Source organism: Mycteria americana, chromosome 12 (assembly GCF_035582795.1).
Source record: "Mycteria americana isolate JAX WOST 10 ecotype Jacksonville Zoo and Gardens chromosome 12, USCA_MyAme_1.0, whole genome shotgun sequence".
Classification (NCBI taxonomy): Eukaryota; Metazoa; Chordata; class Aves; order Ciconiiformes; family Ciconiidae; genus Mycteria; species Mycteria americana.
In genome coordinates, this window is record NC_134376.1 from 8,684,678 (window position 1) to 8,710,579 (window position 25,902).

Sequence of the window (25,902 nt, forward strand, 5' to 3'; positions counted from 1 at the left end):
CATTGCTGAGTTTCACATACTTTACTGTAAAAAGCTGGGTTTAAGTGAACAAAAGATAAATTGTAAGTTGTTTCTGTTTAAGTACTAAATATTTGCCTTCTGAAACTACTATTTAGAAAATTATTTAATTTAAAAATATAATGTCATTGTTATGGCTAGTTAAAATAAAGAAAAGTTACTTTAAATTGAAATGATTTTGAAAAATAAAAGTAATTTATCCCTTTTGACATGTCTAATAAAGCAGCACTTTGTAGCAAAGTACCATTTTGGAACTAGCAGTTGTCATTCCGTTAAAATGCCTATGTCCTGTTCCTATTCATCAGGGATGGCTGTGTTCGGAGAAGGGGTAGCCTTCACCTCTGCTACTGTAATTATAGCTAGGTATTACATGCCATTTTGGGCTTAATATTGGAAATAATGCCTCTTTGTTTGCAGGAAATCCTGTCAGAAATACACTGCCACAAGCATTTAAACTCCATATTTAAAACAGTAGTGTCAGTAATTGGTTCTTAAAGTGATGTGTAATTCTTCATCAATGGCACTGTTAAAATACTGTTTTTCCAACTCACTGGTTTTCTTCCTCTGCCAAAGTAACCAAATAGCAATTCAGACACGGCTATCCCACAAAAACATTTCAGGGATAACATTTAGTATCTGGAAACTCTCAGATCTCCCTTATAATGCACTGGTCTAGCAGACTAATGACCTATATGGAATCCTACAAAAAGTGACATAATCTACACGTGCTTAGTCATCATTCACTGTGAATTATGAACCACAGAACCATAGAATTTAGGCTGGAAGTCATCTAGTCCAACCCCCTGTAGGGCTAGTACAATCAGGTAGCTCCAAGCCATGTCCAGTCAATCTCTGAACCCCTCTAAGGATGGAGGTTCCACAACAACCAGCTGACGCCTGTATTTGAGGCCACCACTGCTGCAGCGTGGGGCAGAGGCCCAAAGCCCTCTCTGCAGCCCACAGCTGGGCAGCAGCGTCCTTCCCCTGCGGCAGAGGTCCGTGCCGCGACACGGTGGCAGGTATCCCGCCCTGCAGCGCCTTCACACAGGCTCCAAGCGCTCCTCAGCAGAGCTGCTGAGCCTCTCCGGGTCCTGCGGGTCTGTCCCGGCCCGAGCCCGAGCGCCCCGTGGGTCTGTCCCTCCCTCCTCAGACGCCGGCCTCTCCCAGCAGCAGGTGCAGCCGAAGGTGGCAGAAACAGCGCTCGGACCTGCTGTGGTAGCCGCAGCGGCGAACACCAGGCCGGAGCCCCTACCAGCCGCTCAGCTCGGCCTCCCTGCGCTCCCTCAGGAGCGGGCGCCGCTCCCCGGCTCCTCTCGCGAGAGGACGAGCCCGCCAAAACGCCTCACAGCCGCGGACCCTCAGCGCCGCCGCTTGCTCCCCGCTCCCTCGCAGCGAAGCGACGCCGCACCAAAGCGCCCACCGTTCCGAGCGACGCTCCCCGCCCGCCGCGCCTCTTCCCGGCTACCTCCTCGCCACCGCGGCTCGCTCGCTCCGCTAGCAGATGCCGTCCCCACAGCCGTCCCCACAGCCAGGGGAGCGCACCCGCGGCTCGGGGGCCAGGCCTTTCGCCACGCCCCTTCTGGGGGGACGCTGGCGGCGCGAGCTGGCCCCCCCCGGTCCCGCACCGCGGTCCGGACCATCTCTCGAGCTTCCGGGGATTCCCAGCAGGGCAAGGACACTGCACCCGGCAGAAACTGCTACCCGAACCTGCCCGGCTTCTCCCCGGGACCCCCAGCGCAGTGTCAGTTGTAAAATCGCGTGTATCCGATTAATGCATTTTGATACCCAAATCCATTTAGTCAACGCACCGTCATTTACGCAACACCGCCTCCAACCAGCCTCAGCGCTGAGCTCCTGGCACCGACACCGAGGGTGCTGGGGTGGCAGGGGGTTACGGCCAGATATCGCCAGAGGCACAGTCCGAGGAGCCTGTCCTGCTACAATACACCTCCAACCATTCCATGTACAGGTCGGTCTGTCACCCGTCAGGTCCCGTTCACACTGACCTGTATGGTGAGACACAGCCAAGTAACATCCAATGTGCTCTGAGGCAGGTAGAACAACTGAAAGAAAATGCCTTGGTGTTCCTGATTTCTCCCATTATGATCAGACAACATATCAATGCATTAAGGGCTTTACACCAATAAGGAGCAGCTGTTGAAGGGAGTAAGATACAGCACTGTTATGGCAAGTCAAATCTATAAGAGACTAGGTTACTACTTTCATTAACACTTGAGTACTAGGAGGGCTAATCACAACTATTTTAGTGTGAAAACAGTTTGGAAACTAAGAAAATCCCAAGTCAAGGCAGGATCCAAATAATTTCTCTCTCCAGTAAGGCAACCACACATACAAAATATTACGTTGTTCTACATCATACCTGTAGATCACTATGGTGGAGCAAAATTCACATCCCTCACCCGCCTGTCTGGGAAACCTTACCTTTTAGTCCAAATGAAATTGTCACGCTATCAGCTCTGCAGCAGCAAAATAAATAGCATGTTACAAACTATGCAGTGCAGTATGACTCTTCTGTGATGGATCTGATAATCCTTCCTCAGCCACCATTCCTCCTTGGATAGCCCTACTTTGCAGGGAGAAGGACTACGCCACATACTCTTCTTAATCCTACTGGTACATGAGACGCCAGATTCTACCTTTGCTATCCACACCACAGAGCAACAGCCATCCTGCCAGCACAGGACTTTGGGAAAGTGGGTGGGAAGAGCTGTAACACAGGGGATACACAGGCAACACAGTTCCACCCGAGGGCACCTCAGCTTGTTCTTCAGGAATGAGAGTAAGAGAGGAAATGAGAGTTCCTCAGTGACATAAAACTTTTTACAATAAGATGGGGGGGGAGAAAAAAAGCTCATTTTCCTTTTTTGAAGAGCTCCTGCTTCATTTATTATGTTTTATAATACCAGAATCTAGCACTAACCCAGAAAGAATCCTGATGACATTACAGGCTTCATTAGCAAATAATTTGTAATTGCACAGATCATTGTCTAACTTATGACTATACTAAAGCATTTTTATCATAGTTTTGACAAAAATGAGTAATCTGTCTCTTATTTAATATTTGTATTACAATGGCACCCAAAGACTCGCTAAAGAAAAACTCCATGAGGCCAGATACTTTGGAAACATAGACCAGAAAACATCCTTACTCTAGAGAGCTTACAATCTAAGAAAGCTTTGTAGATGTTTACATTAACAAGTACTTTAAAAGTTTTTATGCTTTGCAAGGTTCAAAATTATCAGAGCAGATCCAAAACACTCAAGATAAATATTCAGATTTGGTGGCCAACTTCCCATATGTGCCACTTCACTCATCAAGTTAGTCAAATATTGTCATCAATTTTAATTTCCTCCGTAGCAGGATATAAAAGAACAGAGTCACTGAAAGGTTGGTGAACACCACTACAGCCAAGATTCTCAACAAGCTCTAGTGAACTCAGGTGATGCAGGCCCAAAATGCTCAACTCGCAACCCATCCAAGGAGGGTAATTTTCAGAAGTTACTAAATCTTTACTTTCAAGTCAACTACAGTGTTACAGGGTAGGTTTCCAGACCCTGACACACCACACAAGTATATCCATTAAGCTCTGAAAAATTCTTATAATTTCAGGTAATTTTTTTATGTGCCATATAAGCTACAGCCATGAGTGTTACCTGTTTGTCTTTTTAAGAAAAAATAGGGGGTTAGCTGGAGGCAAAAATAATCTCTTAAAACCTCTATGTACTGACATGTATTATCATGCAAGAAGAAAAAAGAATTACGGTAGTAGCTAACTGGGTGTTTTGGCTGAAGCTATGAATCTATGTGGAACATTTTTGTAGATGTTCCTCACGATCGTCATCCCCATGTTGTTGTTGATAATGCTGGTACAATTTGGACACCCAGGCTCCCCCCATCCCTTCTGCTGCTGGAAAGTGTCCATTGGACATGTTGAGTATAATGGAGGTCAATGATTTAATGTAATTTTTGGCCAGTGTTAGAGTCTCTATTTTGGAAAGTTTATTCTCAGCTCTCACATGAGGGATCACCTCCCGCAACGCCTGGAACGCATTGTTGAGCTTGTGCATTCTCTGCCTCTCCCGCTCGTTGCTTTCCAGTCTCCTCAAATGCCTGTCCTTATTGCTCCAAGGATGCTTGGCTCTGGCTGTCGTGATCTTGCTGCTCTCCTTGTTTCCCCCATTCCTCCTTTCTTTGTGTCGCAAACATTTCACCAGTTCTTTTTTCCTCATTGCTGATTCCTCAGAAAATGCTTCTTTGTCAACAGTATGCCTTTGCTTCTTTCCTTTGGTTTTAGTCTTCATCTTTTGGTAGATGTACTGGTATTAAGCATCAACATGCTGTAAAAACATGACACCCATATCTTTAACCGTTGCACAGTTCCATGCTGAACAAGTGATCTGATGCAGGTTTGATATGTTTGTTTACTTGTTCACTACTGGAAAACCATCATTGGCTCTCAATTTAGTGATGTTTGTTTTAGAAGTTGTGAATGTTATCAGTCAAGATGACCTGTGCAGATGAACAGAGGAGAAAATCCTTTTTTAGAGAACAACAGATCCTCCTTCAGCTGGGAGGAAGAGGTTACAGAAGGAGCAGAGGCCAAGTGAATGGAACCACTGAAACGAAGATGCAGTGAATCACCTGCTGGTGTCCTCACATATGGGAAGCCAAGTGAAAAACAGACACCTCTCCACTTTCTTAAAAGTAGGCCTCAAACTGGAGAGATTTCTCCTCTCTCACTGCACATAAGAAAATGGTCTCCAAGCTGATCCAGTCTTCCCGTGGGAAGAGTGAACCACAACTCAAAAAATATCAGTAGTACAATGGTCAATTAGGTTTGATGACACATCACCTCTGTTTTTTGATCTCACATGCTTCTGTCTTCTCCCAGCTCTAGTTACAAGTTATAATAAAACCATACACTGCCTCGTTGTACGTATGCAGGCCTATGTGTGGGGTGTTAGAGAGAACCCTCAGGCTCTTACTCAACTTCTCCTTGAACTCCTGGTAATTGCTTTTTGTAGGAATAGGTTTCCACTGTTTATGAGCAGTCCACTAGAGGGAAACATGACACACTAATTCATAGAGGGGCTCAGAAACTCCTAGCCAGCAACATGTTTTCACCCACAGCATCTCTGCATTTTGGGCTAGTCCCCACCACACACACACACACGTGTCCTTCTTCCAACAACAATCAAATAATGGTGGGGCTTAATTGCAGTTTCTGCCCCAGTTCAACAGTAACAGAGCAGTATTTATTCTCCAGGTTATCCAAAAAGACACAGCAATGTTCCTTCCTCATGTTAGTAAGGCAGATGACAGCATTGAAATTTTACCCTCCCTCAGCCCAGATTCTGTGCCAACACTATCTGAAGACAGCAGCCTCACAGCAACCCTGCCTCTAACACCAACTATCAATGTTACTGAGACTCTATTTCCAAAACGCTTCCTTCTACTTTCTGCCAGTTCACGTAGTCATAAAAAGGTTTGGTCTTAAAAAAAAAAAAAAAAAAAAAGTATTTTTATGCTGGTGCTATTATGTAGGAGCAGTTAGAGAGGTGGTGAGCCAATAAAAAACCCCAAACAACAACAACAAAAACAACCACTAGCCACAGGTGCTTGACTGTCCCAGTATAGGACATCAGCCTTCGCTGGAGCAGGTGGTGAGCAGTTCTCGGGTGTGCTGCAGTAAATATCACTTCCTCTCTCATTGCTTTAGAGACATCTTCAGCTGCTCGGCATTCACAGTGACTCTGTTCTCTGCCTGCGAGGGCATCCTGGCCATCCCCAGGTTCCTTCCTCCTAGGGAGGCAACTTTGCCAGAAAGCACAGGAATTCACAAAGCAGTTTGGTTAGGGTAGCACCCAGGTGACAAATGCTGAGAGAAAGACAGCACCAAATAGTTTGTGTTGTGGGAGCCTAGAAGAAATGCTAGAGACACATGAGTATCTTAAGCAAGAAAACAGAACTAAAGCCAAGCACTAGGTTTGCTCTGGAATCTTAGTCTAACTCACTTGGCAGAAAAGGCATAACTGCAGGACAGAAAAGTAAAGGCGGGCACACAGACGACCAGTCAACTTCCCCCTTCCACTGCAAAAAGCACTGTTGGGAAGAACAGAGAACTGAGCAGCTGCTGTTTGAAAGGAAAACAACCCGCAGGACTTGGTGAAGAGAAGGTTCATTGAGGCAGCCAGCAGAGAAAGCTGGAAGAAAACCCAAGAGAAAGGAAGCTTCAGCAAACTGTGGGAGCAAAGTAGTCTTTAAGCTGGGGGAAAGCAAATGGGATGACGTGTGATAAGAGGGTGCTTAGCTGGCCAAGGTTTGCTTTCAGACTGCTGCACACTGCTTGTAACCCTGAGAAACTACCTCATGGAGCCACAGCCAGGCTGCCAGGACCCCCAGGGAGATATCATGAGTGTGCAAGGAAGAAATGGAAATGGAGAGGGGATCAGGAACAACAGACTCGGGTGGTCAAGAGAAATCAAAGAGAGAGAGCAGCCAGATACCAACAAATTTTCCATCCTCCACACCCATCTATCAGGGCTGGCGTCCCTCCTCTGTGACTTACCGCTGCCACCAGCTGTGGAGAAGGTGCTTAGGGCCGGAGAGGTGACATAGCAGAGACCTGTGGGAAGCCAGGAGCAGCAGGAGGGTCTGTGGTGGCAGCAGGGGCACTGTCTGTCCTCTTGGGCTGGGCCAGGGTCTGTCAGCAGGAGCTTGTGAGGGAACCAGGACCTGCCCCACGCTGAGGAGAGCCCCAGGGACGAGGTGGGGAGGCGCTGAGAGGAGGCCCCCAGGCAGGCGCTGCTGCCGAGCCCGCGGCCCCCAGCTCTACCTGGAGCGGCGGCCAGGCTCCGACCCCGCCAGGCAGCCGCAGCCCCGCTGCCCGCCGCGCCGGCAGGTGGCTGCGCTGTGCGCGCCCGCCGCGACACGTCGCTTTAGCGGCGGGGGCGGGCCCGGCCCGGCGCGGCGCAGGCGGGAGTTCCACGCCTCAGGTGCCGGCCTGCAGGGTAACGGTCCTCACGGGGAAGGGGCACCCCCGGAAGGCGGCACGCGTGCACGGAGGCGAAGCACCAAGTCCTGGCAAAGGAGTCATGCCAGGGGCATGTGACCCCAGCTATCGCCATTACCCTTTCTACCCCCACGGAGGGGGACAGTGCCTGGAGACAGCAGCCGGCACAAGGCTCCTGGGTTTTGGATGGTCACAGGGCTCGAAGTGATGACAAAATGGCAGGGGAGGTAGCACTCTCAGCCAGCACTGCAGCAGCATGCGTATCGAGGTGCTGCCACCAGGCTGATGGAAGCTAAGCCAGGCAGGTCAATGTCACTACAGGAGGGGTCAGTCTAGCACTTACTTAAGCAGGTGGAGTGTCCTCGGGTGGAGGAGGAAAAAGTCTGTCTCAACTCTGTTCTGCCAAGGGCTGTGCAAGTTATCATACCAACTGTGTGAACAATGCCCACAGCCAGAGCACTTCCATCCCTTACAAGAAGGCTGCTGATGATAAAAATTGCAAGTGCTCAAATTCTTTGATAATAGGCTCTATACAAGACAACCAGTTTAGTGCCATGGGATCTTTTACATCTGTTCTCAATAACAACCACAGTCCTGGTCAAATTTCAGCCCAGCAGTTATATTTTACCTAATGAAGTTTAGTCATCTTGGTATCAGTTTCTCATTCCCAGGTCTCAACAGCTGCCAGGACTCAGAACAGCTGCAATGTGATGTGGGGGCTTCCACAACAGCCTCCTTTAACTACTGACATTGCTGCCATGTGTCATCACAACCTTAACGGTTAACAGGTTAAGAGGAAAAAAACAGCACTCTTCTCCTGCCTCCCGGAGTGCCCAGGCTGAAACAGTCTCAATCTCCTGTGAAAGAAGCTACCAATGCACACAAGTACTACATTTACCTGGCAATCTTAGGTCCATTCAGCACATTCACTTATATTAAAAAAAAACCACAACCCACACACAATAAAATAATCTTCTAGAAATAAATTCAATAAATACTGAGAAAACATATCATTAACTTGTTTTCTGAAGGGTACTTAAAAATTTTGAAGTCTCCATTCTTCCTACAGATGCTTAATTCTAGGATTAAAAGCAATATTCAGTTTTTAGAATTACACTGTTAGTATTTTAAGTATGACTTCTCTACTGACTGTGTATACATGTTACCTGAAGTTCACACAAAGGTGATATTAGAAGAAATTAAAGGCGACTACACTAGTGTAGACTCATCTGCTGGGACTGTAGCTTTAAGCTTTTCGTACTTTCTCAATATATATCTTACAGTAGAACTATACTGTGGACCTGATCCATTGCTGGCATCTGTTTTAAGAATGAACAAACACAAACAAAGAGATTATAAATATATAAGTGTATTTTATTTTTAATATTAAATATTTTTAAATTACAAGCAGTTTCTTGAATCACACTATGCATGATAATCAATATACAGTAGAAATTACAATTTAAAAATGTACACAATTTAAAGACATTTTGACCTGAAATTTCATTAACTATGATATATTGCCATAAACCTCATACCTGTATTAAATTACAATAGGAAAACCTCATACCTATGATTTTGTTACATAGTTTCTCATTTACAAATAGAATTAAACATTTTATATATACACACACATCAGTACCATTTAAGTTACACCTACATCTGTGCAAGTTCAAACAATTTCATAAACAAAACTAACTGTAAGTCATATTCAAGTTTCTGAAAAACAGGCTGCTGGTATTACAAATACTTATTTTCAATAAGTTTATATGATGTTTGACTCTCCTCTAGATTTTTTCCAGTCTTGTACCAAAACCATTAACATACAAGGATATTTCTGTATGACTTAAAGCTGAAGTAATTTTGTACACTCCACTCTTATTTAAGGCTATTTCTTATAAGGCTAATATACTTGGATGCCACCTTTTACCAACTCCAACAAAAATAGCCATGTCACTAACACCTGACGATGCTGACATTTTAGCATAGTACTTAACAATAATTAAAAAAAAAAAGTCTTTCTGCCAACCAGCCACCTCATGAAAAAGATTGAGTACTACATAAAAATCTGCTAAAAATACTGATAAAAAGAATGAGGCTTAAATGGCTTTCATTAGTGCATCAACAAGGATATGAAAAAATGTTTAATCCACTCATTTCCATGAAAATGGCAGTTTCCATAAATGCAGTTATACATGCAACATATCTGCAGCTTGGGGATTTGGGAGAGTACAGGTGTTTCCATTAAAACTGGATACTCTTCTCGCTCTGTTGGCTTCTCACTACAGATCCTCATTTTTAAACAAACTTCCTTAGGTGGGAAAAAATCAGATCTTTTAAAATAACTTTAGTAGCCAAATTGAGACAATGCCTTCAGTATTCAAATTATCAAGGTATTCCACTAGAGAAGGAATTAAAATGTCCTCATAATAAACCATTGAAAATAGATACATGTACTTCTAAAACAGAAACCATGCTTAAGTAGCTAGTGCAAGAAATTACATATAGTTTAATGAATGATTTGTAACAAATCCCCTTATTATAATGTAACATGTTGGAATTACTGATTTGTCTTCATTGTGCCACTGACTGCTAGGCAGGTATTTAAAATATTGCTAGTAAGTGATCAGATTTTTAACTATACATTTTTCCAGAAAAGACCTTTTTTATTACTGCAATCCAGCCTACTGGATTACTGAAATTAAAATTCATTGTTTAAGTGAGGTGAGTCAACTTTAAATATGTCTTTCTCTTCATTGCACAGCTAAAAAGGACATTACCTTGCTTAATATTATACACATCCCAGCTCGTTTTGGAAAAAATGCTCCTTTGGCAATTCATTAGCAATGAGTCCATATGGACAAAGGAGTAAACTTTCACTTCCTATGGAAGGTTTTCTTTGAACCCGGGTAAAGAATAAAAATCAAGCAAAGGAAATTCCTGATGCGCAAGACATCTGATTTTCCAGAATTACAAGAAACGAAACGCACAACCAAATTGTAACATTCTGGAGTATAAGCTTTTATTTAACCTTGGACTGTATTTTAAATCAAATGATTGAAAAATTAAGGCTGAACTCCAGGTCTGATACAGTAGATTTTTCACCACACAAGGCAGATAAGCCCACAAATTCTTTGCAGACCATTATGGAGTTTCATTCTTAGTTTTCATTTTCCATACTTAAAGTATGGTGAGAATTATAGAAGACAGATGAGATCCCTTAATCTAGCTGTACTGGGGAGTTTAATGTTGGATTTATGGAATTTCTAAGCAATAATTTGTGCACAAAGTCTATTACCTATATTTTAAAATATCGAGAGTAGCGCACAGCTTACTTAAACGCTCTACAGTATATACTGTAAGCCTGTATTAAGAACTACTTGGCTTTGCCTCTTAAATAATGTTTTGGGAAAAGTCCGTGAAAAATTCAGTTCCTTCATACTGAAGAACAGTTCTGATAACCTGAGTGCCTCATCAGAAAAAGTTATCTCAACAATACATTGGCAACTTTAAATAACATTATAACTAAATCATTCCCTTTTGATCGGTATGGAAATCATTCTGGTAAAGGGCTAAATAATGCTGGAATAAAGCAATTAACGTATTCCTGTAATTTTAAAACATAGTTAAAAAAATCAAAACACATTATAGGAGGTATACAAAAACAAACTTTACACATCTGAAAATATCTAGTCCTCCCATATGTCACATGATTAAAATTCTCTGGTGACTGGATCTGAACACAGAGCACTTGGACCACCATTATACTGAAGCCCTGCCAAAATAACCACTAAAATACAAAGTACTTCGTATTTAGTACATTTGTATTTTAGTACACTAAAATACAAAATACAAAGCCAGGTAAACCGTTCCTACCAGTGTTTCCTACAGATCCACAGCTGCATAAGGCATTCTAAGAGGTCAGGGATTTGTTTCTCAACCGAACTAGTTCTGGAGTAATAATTATGGATTTTTTCCCCAAGCAGTTTAAAGGATTGAACTAGATAAACGCATGGTAGAGTATGAAGGGTAAAAAAAACCCACATTGTATTCCCTTCCCCACAGACAGCTTCAGAGCAAACTTTACTATACTGCATCTTTGGGACAGTATGCATTTCAAGATGTACCATGGAGCCTTGCAGACATCTTAAAATAGGTCTGGCCTTATAAAGGGTGCAAAATTGGGCATTAACCATTAATCTAATTCTTAATTACCATGACATCACTGAGAGGTAGATTTACCACAGGCCTCTGAATGACAGCCCCAATCTGCAGTCAGCAAGAGTGAGCTTCAAAATTCACAGAATGTACAACTGAAGGGCCAAGTGTGCCCCAATCCAGTCTATTGAAATCAGTCTTTTTATAAGGTTGATAAATTCCACAGTTTTGTACAGCCAATTTTTCCTCTTCTCTCTCCAAGGCAGAAATTGTAGTAAAAACTGGAAGGCCCTTAATTATGATATAGTCAAATGCTATTACAGTTTAAGCAGTCAGTAGGATCATATTCAGGAATTAAGAGACATTATCTCTTTCATCTAAAAATTCCAGAGTATATCATATATTCTTTTCCAGTTTCCTATAAAACATGAACACTAACAATCAATCTATAATCATTATCATTTAGAAATGGTACTGAATATAAGATTTCGGCAAGTCTAACATAACACTCAGAAGTTATGTATGTTTTACAAGTACCGTGCATAGCAAAGGCTACAAAAAGGACAAATTAAACTGGGTAACTGGGCCAATTCAACTTGTCTTGTTTTCCTTGACTGATTTAAGATTTTGATTCTGTACATCATCAGGAAATAATAAGGAAGAATAATTCATAGTGCAATTGTAATAAGCAAAGTAATACGTAGTGATATCTTTTTGAATAAATATGGCTCACTACTGATCAACTATCATTCATACAGTTTCAGCAACACAGCCACCTGTTGCACAGGACAGTTATACACAACTCTACAACAGGTGTATGTTCAAATAGATAATGAACTACATGGAAAAATATAAAAAGAATATTATACAATCTCATACATAAACCAGACTGTAGTGTAATTGCTTTACTTAAGTTATCTGAAAAATACTTCAAGTACTTGAAAACAGCGGCAGAATCATCTTTCAATGAAAAGCAAAATTGCACTGATTTAAAAATACATTACAAAGTTAAATACACATTCAAATTAATGTCCTGATTTAACATTGCTTTCAGTGTTTACTTTCATTTCTTAGTACTTCTTGATTACCTGTGTTACTCCAGGAGGATCCAGAGTTTAGATAAAGAAGTTTCAGACAAAGTCTGTGTGATTTATGTATATAGTCCAAGGAATTTTTAATTCATTTAATCTTTCTCTCCATCTTCACTGCTTCCTATTAGTAGAGGAAAGGTCATAAGACACAGTGAGATTCTTCTGCACAACCCTCACTTCTTTGTAAGACTGTTCCTAGAACCTGGCATTCTGCTGTTTCGTACTTCCAAGTTTTGGTTAATCTTTCCCTAGAGCTTTCAACTACTGTAAACATTTGGTACATTTATACGTAGACATCTGCTTAAATCGCACAGTTCAATGTCACTTCTTAGGACACATAAGGCAATGTAGGATCTCCAAAATAATCTCTCTTATCTGCAAGTTACTAAGCAGCAAACATTATCTAATCAATAAGCACAATCCAAGAACAATACACCTCTCTATATAAATACCAATTACATTTTTATAGACATTGACTGTTAGCAAGGCTTAGCAATCAGTAATATTTATTTTTAATAATGCAACATTTTATAATCAAGGTTAATAATATGCTGAATGGATTCAAGTCTGCTTATTTCTTCTTCTCTTAACCCTCAAAAATGTATCAAAGCTTAAAAAAAAAAGCTTTTTGTTACAGACAAGAAAGCTTCCGTTAGTAAATACTGCTAGTACTCAATATTGCGATGAACAGATTGTTTGGCTCTCCTAACAAACTATCTTACTCACAGTACTAGAAAACATGGTGCAATTCTTGAGAGAATGTCAAGAATGCACTTTCTAAAAAGCAGTATGAAAAGAAACTGAACTGTAAAATAAGCTCAGACAACAATGGCAGAAACATTATGTTCCTAGCATCCTCGCCCTCTGCAATGAAAATAAGATTGTGACTTATGACAGTGCAATAATGAGAATTATTCAACTGCCATACTGTGGCAGCTATACAGAAGTGCTTAAGGACTGCACAGATTTCATTTATACAAATATAGCATTAGTTTTTTTGGAAAAAAAAAAAAAAAAAAAATTGAGCTTGTCCTGTAAGTGTTCCATAGAATATCCAACCACAAGTTTGTAGCAACTTGGATGCAAACAATCTCAATCTAAATGGAAAGCTATGTCTTAACTGAAATACAAGACCAGACGTAACTTTTATAGTGTTAAAAATGCATTTCTAAATTAAGTATTTAAAATAGAACAACATGTGTCATATCTATTACTTATATCTTTGTATAAAGTTTTAAATTTGTAGTTTTAAAGTAATTATTATAACTAAATCACTTACCTCCTTGTTCTATATCTGAATCCGTAAGATGCGTAAGAGAAAAGCTTGCCATGTTTGCAGGAGAGATAGAGAATCTGGAATAAGGGGATGAATGTGACCAGTTCTGTTCGAGAGTGCGGGAAGGTGGAGGTGGAGAGAAGTACTTTGATGACTGAAGAGGTGGTTTAGAACTAATTAGACTATTAGCTGCCTTCGATATAAAGGATGGCTCTGGAGAAGAGAAGTCATCATCCCATTCAAAACCCCCACCTGGGGGGGAGAGGGGGAAGAAAAAAGAGGCAATTTACAGTAATGTAAAAATTCATATACAGTTTTAAAAGCAAGCCCCTGGAAGACTGCATTAACCCAAAACAAAACTTGTAGCTTTTCTGTTCTAGCCCTGGGGGTCACAAAGATTTGTCATCCATAGTTTGGTTGCCTCGCAAGATACCCTAGCCACATCAATATACAAACAACCAGTATGACATCACAAGCTTTGATCATCAGTAACACTAGTATCTGAGCCTAGCTGAAGTGTATGCTTAGGATGCAAAACTGAAGCCGGTATGGTACAGTGAATTTACAAAATCACATATAATTTAAATGACATTTCATTAAAAACTATGCATAAAACAGTGTCAGCCTCTGCTGTGTATAAATATATTCAAGTACCTTCTTCATCTGTTGAGCTTTCTGAATTTGCAAATCTGTTTAAGTAACTAAAACTCGAAGATGGAACAGCAGTGCTGTGAGAGCCTTCGCCGTTCAAGTCTGCTGCACGGTTTCCCAGCTCCTTAGTTGGCGTTTCCTAAGGCAAACAAAATAACTTATTTAACTCTCTTGTACACACAATGTATCCATGCCTATAGATGCAAGCATTCAAAATACACTCCTCCACCCCCATCATCAAATCTACTGTGGAAGTTAATTGTCTGTAAACTCTTAAGTTATTCCCACACAACAAAACTTTGAGTTATAGATTAAGCATATGCACGTACTTCTATTTCTAAAGAAAGTTGTATCAAATCTACACTAAAATGCAGGAAATGACTATTTAAATATTATTTATGATATAAAAAGGTTTCATATTTCTAGGAACAAAGCGAAAACATCTTCCAATTGAAAACAGTTCCCTTATCAGCCTGACACAGGTAGGGTTTTTCTTCTATTTAATAAAGCCTTATCCCTTCTCCCAACATTTTTTTTAAATTACTTTTTACCCTTTAATCGTGTTTCAGGATAAAGAGACAGACTTCGTATGACCAGTATTTGAAGTAGCCAACATTTTATCAGTTACTGTAATAATAAGTAAAGAGTTAAACAAAGAGCAGTTTAAACACAGCTAATTCTTTTCCTTCCCCTCTTACAAAAGGATTACTCTTCTACAGACTGCCTGAACACAAACATATCACCTGTGTTTTCTATTCCAAAACACAATTACCTCTAATATTTATGTACCTCATCACAAGCAACATTTCCAAAGCTTGACAATGTGACTGTTCTTTTAAACTCACCATACTAGTTTAGTTGCTATAATGTTAAAATACAATCCCTTCTGTATCAAGTTACAGAAGTTAACAACTGATAAAGCAGATAGGGAAACAAAGGTAACCTTGAATTTTATAAGCAGATCAGTATTTCACTGAACTTGAATCATATTGAATTAACAAAGAGTAGCATTACCATCTAAATACCGTCCTCATCTTTGATTATGGTTTAAGGTAAATTTATCTTAATGCTAGCTAATGCAATATTCAGAGTTAGGTTGTGGTTTGGTTTTGGGCGGTTTTTTGGTGGGGTTTTTTTTTTTTTTTTTCTTGTCCTTTATAAAGGCATGTGAAGTTAAACTCAAAGTCCTCAAACTCATTAAACAGATAAACTGCTTCTATAAAGTTACAACAACATTCTGGTAAAATAAATTAATCAAATCTGGTCCATAATGATGCTGTCTCACATACTCAAATTAAATAGAGCTTGTAAAGGCATCATAAAGGTATCACTAAAAACCACATTTCATTCAGCGCGTGCAGTCAAGGGTCCAAAAGCAATGGTGATTCAGGATTTTGCAACCAACTCTGCCCAAAGCAAAACCCTCCTTCACTTCAAATTAGTGCTGCTATTCTACCAGCAGCACACAACTGCACTTAGCCAAGGAAAAAAGTTTGTTTTCTTTATGTATAAAGAAAAAATGACCCACATCACAAACAAGATCTAACCCTGCCAAGACAAGAAAAGTGATCTTGTAACAACGTGTCCACAAATATTAAGCTATTCTACCACATCTTGTTTAAAAAAACCCAAGCCAACAAAAACTTAGTAATTGGGAAAAAAAAAGAAAAAAGGATACCTGATCAAACAAATAGACTGTAACATCATCAAAGAATGTTACAGCCTTTTTCTCATTTTTCCAATGCTCATGTTGCCTTTCATTAAGAGGTTTTGGAAGTTTCAACAAGCTTCTCAGATGTTTTCCATCATCCTTGTCAGTAAGTATCTCAGGTACTTGATGAACAGTTTCATCTTCACTGTCAGAACTCAGACTATGCATATGAAAAGTCCTCATGTCATCCTCAGAATCACTGTTTTCATCTTCCTCATCTGCATCATCACCATCTTCTAAATCAAGCATTCCAGAAACATCGAGTTTGCCGAGGTATTTTCCTTCAATATCTGGCTCTTTTAGTTTTTGCCCTTCGATGTGATAGAAGGGCTTCTCACTGTTACTCAAATCTAAAGGACTATGTATGTTATGCACAGACTTTAAGTCTCTGTGTGAAAGAAGTTCTGAAGTATTAGTGCCAACACAAGAGACGGTTTTATGGGAAGTCTCAGACAGCTTTATTTCATCCCTCAGGTTACTTCCTATCGATATTTCCAGGGAATTCAGAGTTGCCTCAGCCCACTCATCAGGACACCCCTGCATCCTTACAACCATCTCTTGCATCTCTAAGTTGTGATTTAGTTCTAGTTTTACATTTTGATTATTGGCATCCTGGTAATTCCTTACATCACACTTTTGCTGTCTCTCTCCAAAACTGTAATCCTCTTCGGTATTATTCTCTCCTCTATTTGAAGAAACACCACATGTAGTCTCTCTCGACAGATTTACAGTCTCTTCTAGTTTTTTATCTGGCTCAGAATCATTATCGGAGAAATAGGCAGAGTCTCTATATGAGTTTTGATTTCCACCCAGAAAAACCTTTGGGGTCATTTCAAAATTGCTGTTCACTGCATCTAAACAAGCTGCTGCTTCTGAAACAATTATGACTGGATTAGAAGGTAAAGCACTGACATTGCTCTCGCTGACAACACGGAGAGCAGTATCTACACTAGAAGTATCCTCAACAGTGATATGGGAAGTCCATTCTGGAGATTCCAGGTTCTCTGTTTCATAGCCACTGTCAGCAGGTTTATCAGGTGGCAGAAGTTTCTGCGGACTTTGAGCCTGTAAAGATTCTAAAGCCTCATTTACATCTAAAGAATCCAAAGAATCAGGTGTCTCCAAGGCTTGTTCTACAGTTTGTATAGGAGATGGGCTGTCTTCCAAAAGACTATCCTGACTTGTACAATCTGAAGTAGCAGCAGAAATTAAGGTCACCTCTTCTGCAACATCCTTACAGTTCTCAAAATGATTTGATGTTTCTTGTTTTTCCTCCAATAAACATTCATCTTTTTTTAATATGGGAGACTTATCTTGCAAGTTTCTTTTCATATCTTCCTGATCACTGCATTTTTCTCTACTAAAAGCTACTTCATCGGAATTGAGAAGCATTCCCTGTTTTATTTGTGCATCACACTCATCTGTTTCAACAGCAGCACCATAATACGGATTATTTCCAACATTATTATTTTTGGCATTATTGGATAGCTCTTCTTGACAGAGAATATCAGTATTACAGGACACGACTTCGTTGATTTCTGCATTTAATAGTCTTCCCTCATCCTTCAAATAAGTAAGATTTGCAGGTTTATCACATGACTTATGTGCTGCAGATGGGCTAGAGGGTGCCTCCATCTCTACAGTAGTCTGAGACTGAGAATTCAGTTCTTTATTCATTGTCACAGGGTTAAAATTTTCATCTTTCACTGTTTTAAGACTTTCATGTATTAAAGAAAAGACCTGTGCATTTTCAGCCAACACAGGATCAGGCTCTACAGACTTTCTATTTGAGGTTTCTAATATACTTTTTAGAACATCTTCTGTTTCTTGCCCAAAATCACTGCTGGTTTTGTTAGACAATAACCCTGTTAGTAAGTTTTTCTCTTGAAGAAACAAGAAGTTATCAGAAAGTTCTTCTAAAGTTACGAAGTCAGACTGGTTAGAGATATTTTCACATAAGGAAACTGTTTCTTTTTCAGAAGCATGACTAGAATGCTCCTTCTCAGAGAGGCCTACTGCCTTTCTAGCATCTGTGTTGGAGTTGAAAACAGCTGGTTTAAAGTCTTTAGGAATATCATTTGTTTCAGCAAAACTAAGTATTTTTCTGTTTGTCAGTTCTTCTGATCTGTCAGTGTCATTAAAGATATGCTGGAAAGGACTTTCTGGACTACTAGTAGTAGGCAAAAATTCCTCTTTAGGATCTGTATTGTAGTGGAAGAAGTCCCCATCAGTGCTAGATTCTTCAACATCAAGATCCCTGAGAACTGTGAAATGAGAACTTTTTTCTTGTACAGCTTCTTGATGATCAACTTCTGTAGTTAGTACAACTGATTGGTTATCAAAATTCATGCTGCAGCCACTTCCTTTTTCCTCTAACTGGATATAGTAGTCATTTCCAACAGAAAGTTTGTGTGCATCAAACACAGGTAACACCCCAGGGACAGCAAGTGATGTTTCTTGACCACTTCCATCCTGTGCTCCCAACCCTTGCTCTGAAAGCGACCTCTCAAAAACCTCCACTGGGAAGAAAATACTTGTGTATGTCATTGCTTCATCAGGATTCACACGACCACATTCATCAAAATGATCATGTTTAGCTGCCTCCCAGATATATTCAAAGCTGAGACCCTGGCTTGTTTCAGTTACAGTAAGAACTTCCTCCATCTCATGACCAAGTCTATCTCCTGTGAAGTGATCTAAGATTGGAAATGCAGAATTATTTATTTCTCTATTTGAGGTGTTTGGTTTAAGAGCATTCCACTGCTGTTCAAAATCAATCTCCGAGTCCCTTTGGCTTTGCATGCGAAGGTAAGTTAAAAGTCTGTGCACTTCTTCTGCTGTTGGTCTCTTTTCTGGAGGTAGCCAACAGAACTGCAGGACTTCGTACCTATACAAATAAGAAACATGTTTCAATAGGTTTCACACTGGAAAGGAATTTATAAAATTCAGGTGGTGTAACAAGCTAAGGAGTAAATATTAATATTAATATCATTGGCAGGAATTTCCACCTATAGCAACTCCTTTTACTTTTATGTATGGTTTCTTTGCCAGGAGCGTGATTCCATGTAGCAATTTCAATATATTTAAGAGAACCGAGTAATTTGAGAAACTTCTTCAGCAGCTTTAAGAATAAATAAAAACATTTAAATTTTACCATCTGTCAGAGTATGGCTGCTCCAGATGTGGCTTGAAGAGTTTAACCTGCTTCTCCTTTATGACATGGGTTAGGACTTCCCTGTCAGAAAAGTCTGAGTAAGGCTGAGCAGCATTCTCAAACAGCTCCCATAACGTGACACCCAGGGACCTGAAAAAGAGCAGCAAATGGCTGTGCATTCTAAGAACTACTTTAAAGTTGCTTTTCTAAGAAAGTAAGGATTATGCAAAGCATAACTGGCAAGAAGAAACAAGTATCACTCTCCCATTGCCTCTAATTCAGAACTCGTTAACTCATTTTATTTGACAGAATGCTAGAAGCCTTAAGAACAAAGTTGCTTGAAGGCAATGACAATGAAGGCAACAAAACACAAGAGGCTTCAAATGATTCAACTACGGAAGAAACCCCCACATATTAAAAAAGTACAAAATGCCTGTTTAGAGAAGCAAGATGAATAAACCTTATGGTTAGTCCAACAGTAGGAAGAGCTTTCATCAGAACTTGCAGTTATGGGTCAAACTGCTAGAAAACTAATCTTTGTTTCAGTTTTCATAACATTACTTATTTTTAAGCTGCAGTGGTCAGAAGCCACCTCTTTTGCTCAGTGCTGTATACATACTGTATACAACACTAATCACATTTTCAGCGATTAGAGTTGATGCTGATCTTTGGGCAACCTTTTCTTGCTCAAAATGCAATGTAACTGACTCTGCATGTATTACAGCAGAATTATTTAGATTGGAAGGGATCTCTGGAAGTCATCTAGTCCAAACCCGTTCAAAGCAGCTCTGTATAAAAGGCACTAAAATTCAAGTTGGAAACCTTAAGACCCTGGCTGCTTGTAGTTTAGATGAACAGTAGGATCTGAGGAAGCCTGCCTGAAAGATGCAAGGAAATCAGTATTTAGATAGTTTCTATCTATCCCACTTGCTTTCTGGAACTCTACCTTTAAATTAGCAAATAAAACCTAGTTTACTATTTAATATCCTTACAATATAAAAGCAGGAAGTTAACTAGAGTGTTTTCAGAAGTGTTAGCCTAAGCCCCAATTTCCATTATCCAAATTTCTTAGGACTTGAGAATTGAAGTAGAACTTGGTGATTTCAAAAAAAGTTCATCTTCAAGATTTTCACTAGCCTTTGTCTATAAGCTCTTTGGTAGTAGAGACAGTTAATTGCAGCCCTCAAATGCTGCAGCAAGGAATTAAGATGCTACTGTTCTACTAATGGAACTTAATCAGGCTCTAGTGGGATCAACTTCTTATGTCATCACAGCTATTATATTACTGGAAAAATCATTTACCATTTCCTTCCTTTATAAACATTTGAAGGGATTTGACAAATACAGAGTAATTACTTTTATTATTATAAACACCTATTCTTCTGCTAAATGTTTTTTTTTAATCTAACTGTTCTCAACAGATTTCTGAGCATCTTTTCAAAGCAAGATATAGTTTCAGGTTTGTAGAGATTAACCTACTGTACATGTGATCAAATAAAAAAAGCAGTGCATCAGGCCAATATTCAATTTAACTATAAATATTATTTACTCCTTTGTGTAACATTTGAAAATATGTTCACAAATCTCTCATTGAAATTATTTTAAAGCCTACTACATACCATATGTTACTGTATTTATTTTGTTCTGCTGATAACAGTCTGTCTTGAAAACTTGTTACTAACTCAGGTGCAGTCCATCGGAGAGGAATAAGTTTCTTCTCATCTGTCTCAATATAATCTTCCTAAATTATTGATAAAAACACAGAAAAAGACTGAACAAGCATTGGATCAACTTCCAGAAGTTGACAGTCCTTTCCTTAATATTGTTTTATGTGATCCCTATGCAAAAAATTAGAATTAAAAAAATTAATCCCATTTTCCCCAAGTAGCAGAGAATAATGCTATAGAGGAAAGGCATTTACTGCATAGTAGAAAAACTGAATGCCAACTGCTTGTTTAAGGCTTGGTATTCAGAAATTGTTTTTAATTAATGTCTTGAATTTTTCACTTTCTTGATATATTTAGATACTTTGAACTTTTTCATTACGAAATTTGATGGAATTTTTCTTAAAACATTAAAATGAATTTGTGCATATTTTAGGACTACTGTAAATAGGACCTAAAAAAATGATAGATTTAAACAGAAGCTTCCTTCTATAAGCATAAACTCCACTCACCTCTAGAAAGATCATCTATTCTGTTACATGAGCTTGCCATGGTTATTTGTCAGTTATACTTTGAAAGTCCATTATTCAAATAAAGGACAACCTAGTATCATTTTATAACTTTAAAGTATGCTTGTTATAACCTTAGGCCCCAAATCCTTTAAAAAAGTGGTACATTACTAGATTAATTTACCTTGTATCTACTGAATCCTATACCATAATCTCCTACTTTGACATTTAAATCAGATGTAAGGAAGCAATTCCGTAAGGCCAAGTCACTGAAAAAGCAAACAAATAAATAATGAGACCAAACCAAGAAGTCTTCAATGCAAATTAAGACAAGCGGGTTAACAGAAGTGTTGCTTCTTAGAACAATCAGGCCACAGCTTAAAGTATCAAATGAAAAGCCAACAAAATTATTAAAAAAAAAAAAATCAAGGAGTTATGCACAGTTATAAGTTACAGTAGCAAGTAGCAGGCCATAATAACGGCAGATCAGTAATACAAAACAACTAGTGCTAAGGATTCAACATCCATGCTATATACACTTCAGTGATTTTATTTGCATGAGCTGTAGTCCAATCCCATAGACATAAACCCTACTAAAGCCTGAAGCAAGCTAGGTGCAAGAAACATGTGCTCCTGGAGCTACCTGATTCTCTTTGGATGAAATCGAACCAGTCCATGCACTCTAAAAGACCAACTCATAATGCAAACCCAGGCACAGTAACTGGCAAGATCAATTTCAGAAGTACAATTTTGATCCAAACTCAATATTAAGATAGTTCTCTTGTTGCTTACATTTTCATTAAGTTTTAGAACTCATACAAGCCAACGATGGATCCCATATCTCCCTGGAATACTGCAGACACCATAGTTCTATATAAACACTCATCACTTTCAGAAAAAACAAACACTTGGTAGGGTCTCTCCTTACAGTAGACTTACTGGACAAGATTTGTTTTGTGGCCACAAGGATATGATTGCCCTTAGGCCCTCCCCCATTTTCAAAAGAGAATCAATTTAGAGCCACAAAATCAAGCAGAATCTGTGTTCTGGAATCCCAATGAAACTAAACATAGTGACAAGGCAATCGCATTTAAAGATCTTGTACAAAAAACCCTAGACTATTATGCTGTCCTTTATAAAAAAGTTCAAAACGTAGTCACTTCTCTAGAGTAGTATAGAAGTATACTCTTAAGCATTCAAACTCCACACAGAACTTATATGCAATTATTTCATTTCACCAATAACCCTATGATGTAGATTACTTAGGCTGTTAACATGCTAGAGTGATGTAGGTCCCTCTTTACCTAACATCTGTCATTGCACGTCTTGCATTTTAATTGTCATAAGCAAAATCTATCAACAATTCAGATCAGGTTTAAATACTTAACAATTTACAATATGATACTAAACAACTAGTAATATCTTACACCTACAGTTAAGTTCCTCCTCTAAATAACAAAACCATACGTTACACATGAACTAGAACTACAGATAGTATTTGAAAAAGACCATCAGAAAAAGTAATGTATTTGGTAAGTTTCCACCATAAACCAGACCACAAATACTTATAGTCAGCAGTGCTGCTGTAATAATACCAAAAAGCTGTTTTAGAAAACCCATCATGCAAACTCAGAAATTTATGCAAGTTTAATGAAGCTGCATGCTTACTACAGAACAGTAGCTGTGACAGTAAAGAGCTCCGCAGACTAATTGCTCAAATATTTTGATTCTCAGTTTCACAAAAGGGTACCAGGCAATTAGGTGCACTGGAAGAACTCTACCATTGCTTCTGTGTGGCTTAAAAAAAAAAAAAGTCTCTGACGTACAAACGGTCTGAAAGCCACACAGTTTCCCTACTTCAAAGGAAGAAGAAAATGTTTTCCTTTCCAGGGTCATTGAACTACACAGGTGAGAAACACATTTGTAACCCTCAAGTACGCCCCAAAGCTTTGCAACTTGTTTTATGCTATTTACATAAATATCCTGGAAGAGAAAAAATAAAATTTTGGCTGCTTGAATTTACCACTAACAACAAAATCACTGATGCTGGAGCTTTACCACTTACTCTGACAGCATCAGGATAGTGTTGCTAGAAGTAAACATTTACAATGAGAATCTTGCAGATCCACAGAATAATTATTTATCAAGTTTAACTGTATTTCACTGAAAACATGCTGTAAAATATAGTACCTACAAAGCCATGCTGCTGCAATACAAGAAACAGTGATCACCAGTTTGACAAGTACAATCGTTACTACTACCTTCAAGTCATTTGAAATTGTTAAAAAGGTTAAAAAGAATAGCTCTGCCCATCAGCCACCAGCCGAGTCCAGGCTCCGGGGTTTTCTCAGGGTTTTGCTGTTGTTTTACACCTGCACCTTTTAAGACTTCAGTTTAATAGTTCAGCTTCTCCCTGAACACAAGGTCTCTGCTTTCTCTAAGTAGCAAGATTTGCATTGATAAACTCTAGCACAAGTTCCTAACTTGCTGAAAGGGATGATGCAAGTTGCTGTTTCTACAGCAAAGAACAAACTGACCCAACATAAAACCAAAATAAACTATCTTGTGATACCCAAGGTTTCATCAGGTAAGCCATGTTCGGGGAGCAAGTACTCTTTAATATTTTAGTCATTACAAGTCTAAGTTTTGTGTCTTCCTTAACACCTTTTCATTTAAAGCCAAAAAAAATAATTTTGGCATATTTGAGCAATTCGTTTCATGAATACATTTTTCCCAGCCTTTTACTACTACTGCCATTCTTTCAGTATCAACTGCATTAACTTTAATTAAAATAAAGAAATCTAGCATTTTTCCCCCGAATAAAACCACATTGTTCTCCCATTATGATTTCTTCTAAACCTCACTACCTCCATTACTGAAGATTAACAAGTCACATGAACAATAATTCAGTGAGAGAACACCTACTTAAATCAGATTTTTCATCTAAAGTCAGCTTCTCCCTTACTGCATTAGAAAAGCAGCATTTTTACTTTTTTCCATTTTTAGTAACAAAGGTAACAGATTACCAAACAGAAATTCTAAGTCATTATAATCTATAAAAAATACACAGCAGGTAAGATTCATTCTAACAAAACTCAAACATCCCTCCCCCTCCAGTAAACAAAACAAATTTAACCTGGCCAAGACTTAATCTAACAGCTACATCTTCTGGACTGGCTTCGCAGTAGGTTGTGTTCTGTGGGCTGCAAACCTAGAAAGGAGGTGATCAGCTTTCAGCCAGGTGGGAGCTGTAACACCACACCACTGCAGTTAAATTAGCATCTTCATAAGCATCACACCTTCATGACTTAGGATATGCAAGTTAGATGAAAGTTTGTTAAAACACCATCTTCAATACACACAGGTTTTAATGAAAATATCTACATGAATTTTAGAGTGCATCTTAACTAAAAGCAATTTATCTGGAAAGCATACCTATGCACAAAATTATGTTTATGCATTACAGCAAGTCCAGCAGCAATCTCGCATGCCATTCTCTGTAGCAGCATTATTTGTGAATCTCCTTTAACGTGTTCCTGCTCATTGCAGATATAAGTTTTTAGGTCACCCTGTAAAAGAAGTTGAAAACACTTATCAGCCTTGTATGTTGGTTGAATCTGAAAAATATTTAATGAAAAACCAACACTAACCACATTACTTATTAACCAGATTTGTGCTTAATAAAAAAATCTCTTCAAGTTTCCAGTCTCCATAAGGATTCTTATAGAAGTCATTTAAGGCATATGGTATTGTCCTTTTAAGGGTTTTTAATCAAATCATTTAATAATTAATATTCTAGATCAGACTGCCACATAAAATCTGTCATATAATAATACTTTCCATTAAAAAACAGAGTTTGATGAACTTCTGTTTTAAATGAGATGAGTTTAAGTGCTCCAAATCAGCAAAGCTGTCTGGAATTTGCAAGGGGATGGAAGGGAGAGGCCAGAGAAGAGGGTTTCAGACATTGCCAGCTCACCAGAGCTTTAGATACAAAAAGCATTGTAATACATCCCACTCAAATCAAAGAATTTAGAGGATGGCAGCAGTTTTACTGAACCTAGGCAGTGCTGAGCAACAGCCACATAATTAATGAGCCCATAGAAGCACTCCATAAATTACCAAAAAAAAGAACAGCTTTGAAATAGAGGGAAAATAACTGAAGGTTGTCAAACATTCAGGAAAAGCAAGACTACAGTAAGTGAATCCAAGCAAGGGAAGAGAACAAGTTTCTCATGCCATTATTGTTCCTACTTTCACAGTTGGACTTTTACTCTAGCACTCCTATATTTTTTGTTATTTAAAATATAGACTTTCTGTAAGTCTAGCAAATTATTTCAGAGGGTATTTTTGTATTGAGATTGCACAACATACTGCATCGCAACTTGTTACACTAGCGTAACACTCTGGGCCCTAACTGTCCAGGTCCATTATCTGCCTAAATCTTGGGCCAGGAAGGAGACTGAAGGGAAGTCTTGAGATTGACCAAACAAGAAGGCAGTCTTTGCACTGGCTAAAAAGCGCTCTGATGTTCAGAAAAGACTGAAGATCACTAAAGTTCCTGTTCCTCTGGTGCTCATGTACATTATGGAGCTATAACTGAAGCATCTCAATTCCTCCTTAACATGGTTAATTG

General features: G+C 39.2%; 2 protein-coding genes across 5 annotated transcripts in view; both read right to left on the reverse strand.

The window, feature by feature from the left end:
* Positions 1-3,092: 3,092 nt before the first annotated feature.
* BHLHA15 (basic helix-loop-helix family member a15) lies at positions 3,093-4,545 on the reverse strand. The gene has a single exon (XM_075515050.1). The coding sequence runs from the start codon at positions 4,339-4,341 to the stop codon at positions 3,841-3,843; it is 501 nt and encodes a 166-aa protein (XP_075371165.1). The 5' UTR covers positions 4,342-4,545; the 3' UTR covers positions 3,093-3,840.
* A 3,736-nt stretch (positions 4,546-8,281) lies between these two features.
* The window catches only part of LMTK2 (lemur tyrosine kinase 2), a 44,739-nt gene continuing 27,118 nt past the window's right edge, over positions 8,282-25,902 (reverse strand). Inside the window, exons 7-15 of one of the 4 annotated variants that reach the window (XR_012777568.1) lie at positions 24,702-24,835; positions 21,451-21,535; positions 20,713-20,834; positions 19,094-19,243; positions 15,907-18,826; positions 14,232-14,367; positions 13,581-13,829; positions 12,299-12,422; positions 8,282-8,371 (exon numbers count right to left, since the gene is read on the reverse strand). Coding sequence is in view for 2 of the 4 variants with exons in the window: in XM_075514760.1 (XP_075370875.1) it covers positions 12,394-12,422; positions 13,581-13,829; positions 14,232-14,367; positions 15,907-18,826; positions 19,094-19,243; positions 20,713-20,834; positions 21,451-21,535; positions 24,702-24,835 (3,825 nt within the window). In the remaining 2 variants the exon portion in view is untranslated. Of the gene's footprint in view, positions 8,372-8,431; positions 12,423-13,580; positions 13,830-14,231; positions 14,368-15,906; positions 18,827-19,093; positions 19,244-20,712; positions 20,835-21,450; positions 21,536-24,701; positions 24,836-25,902 lie in introns of those variants that run through there. The other 3 variants (XR_012777567.1, XM_075514761.1, XM_075514760.1) reach the window with 3 other exon arrangements.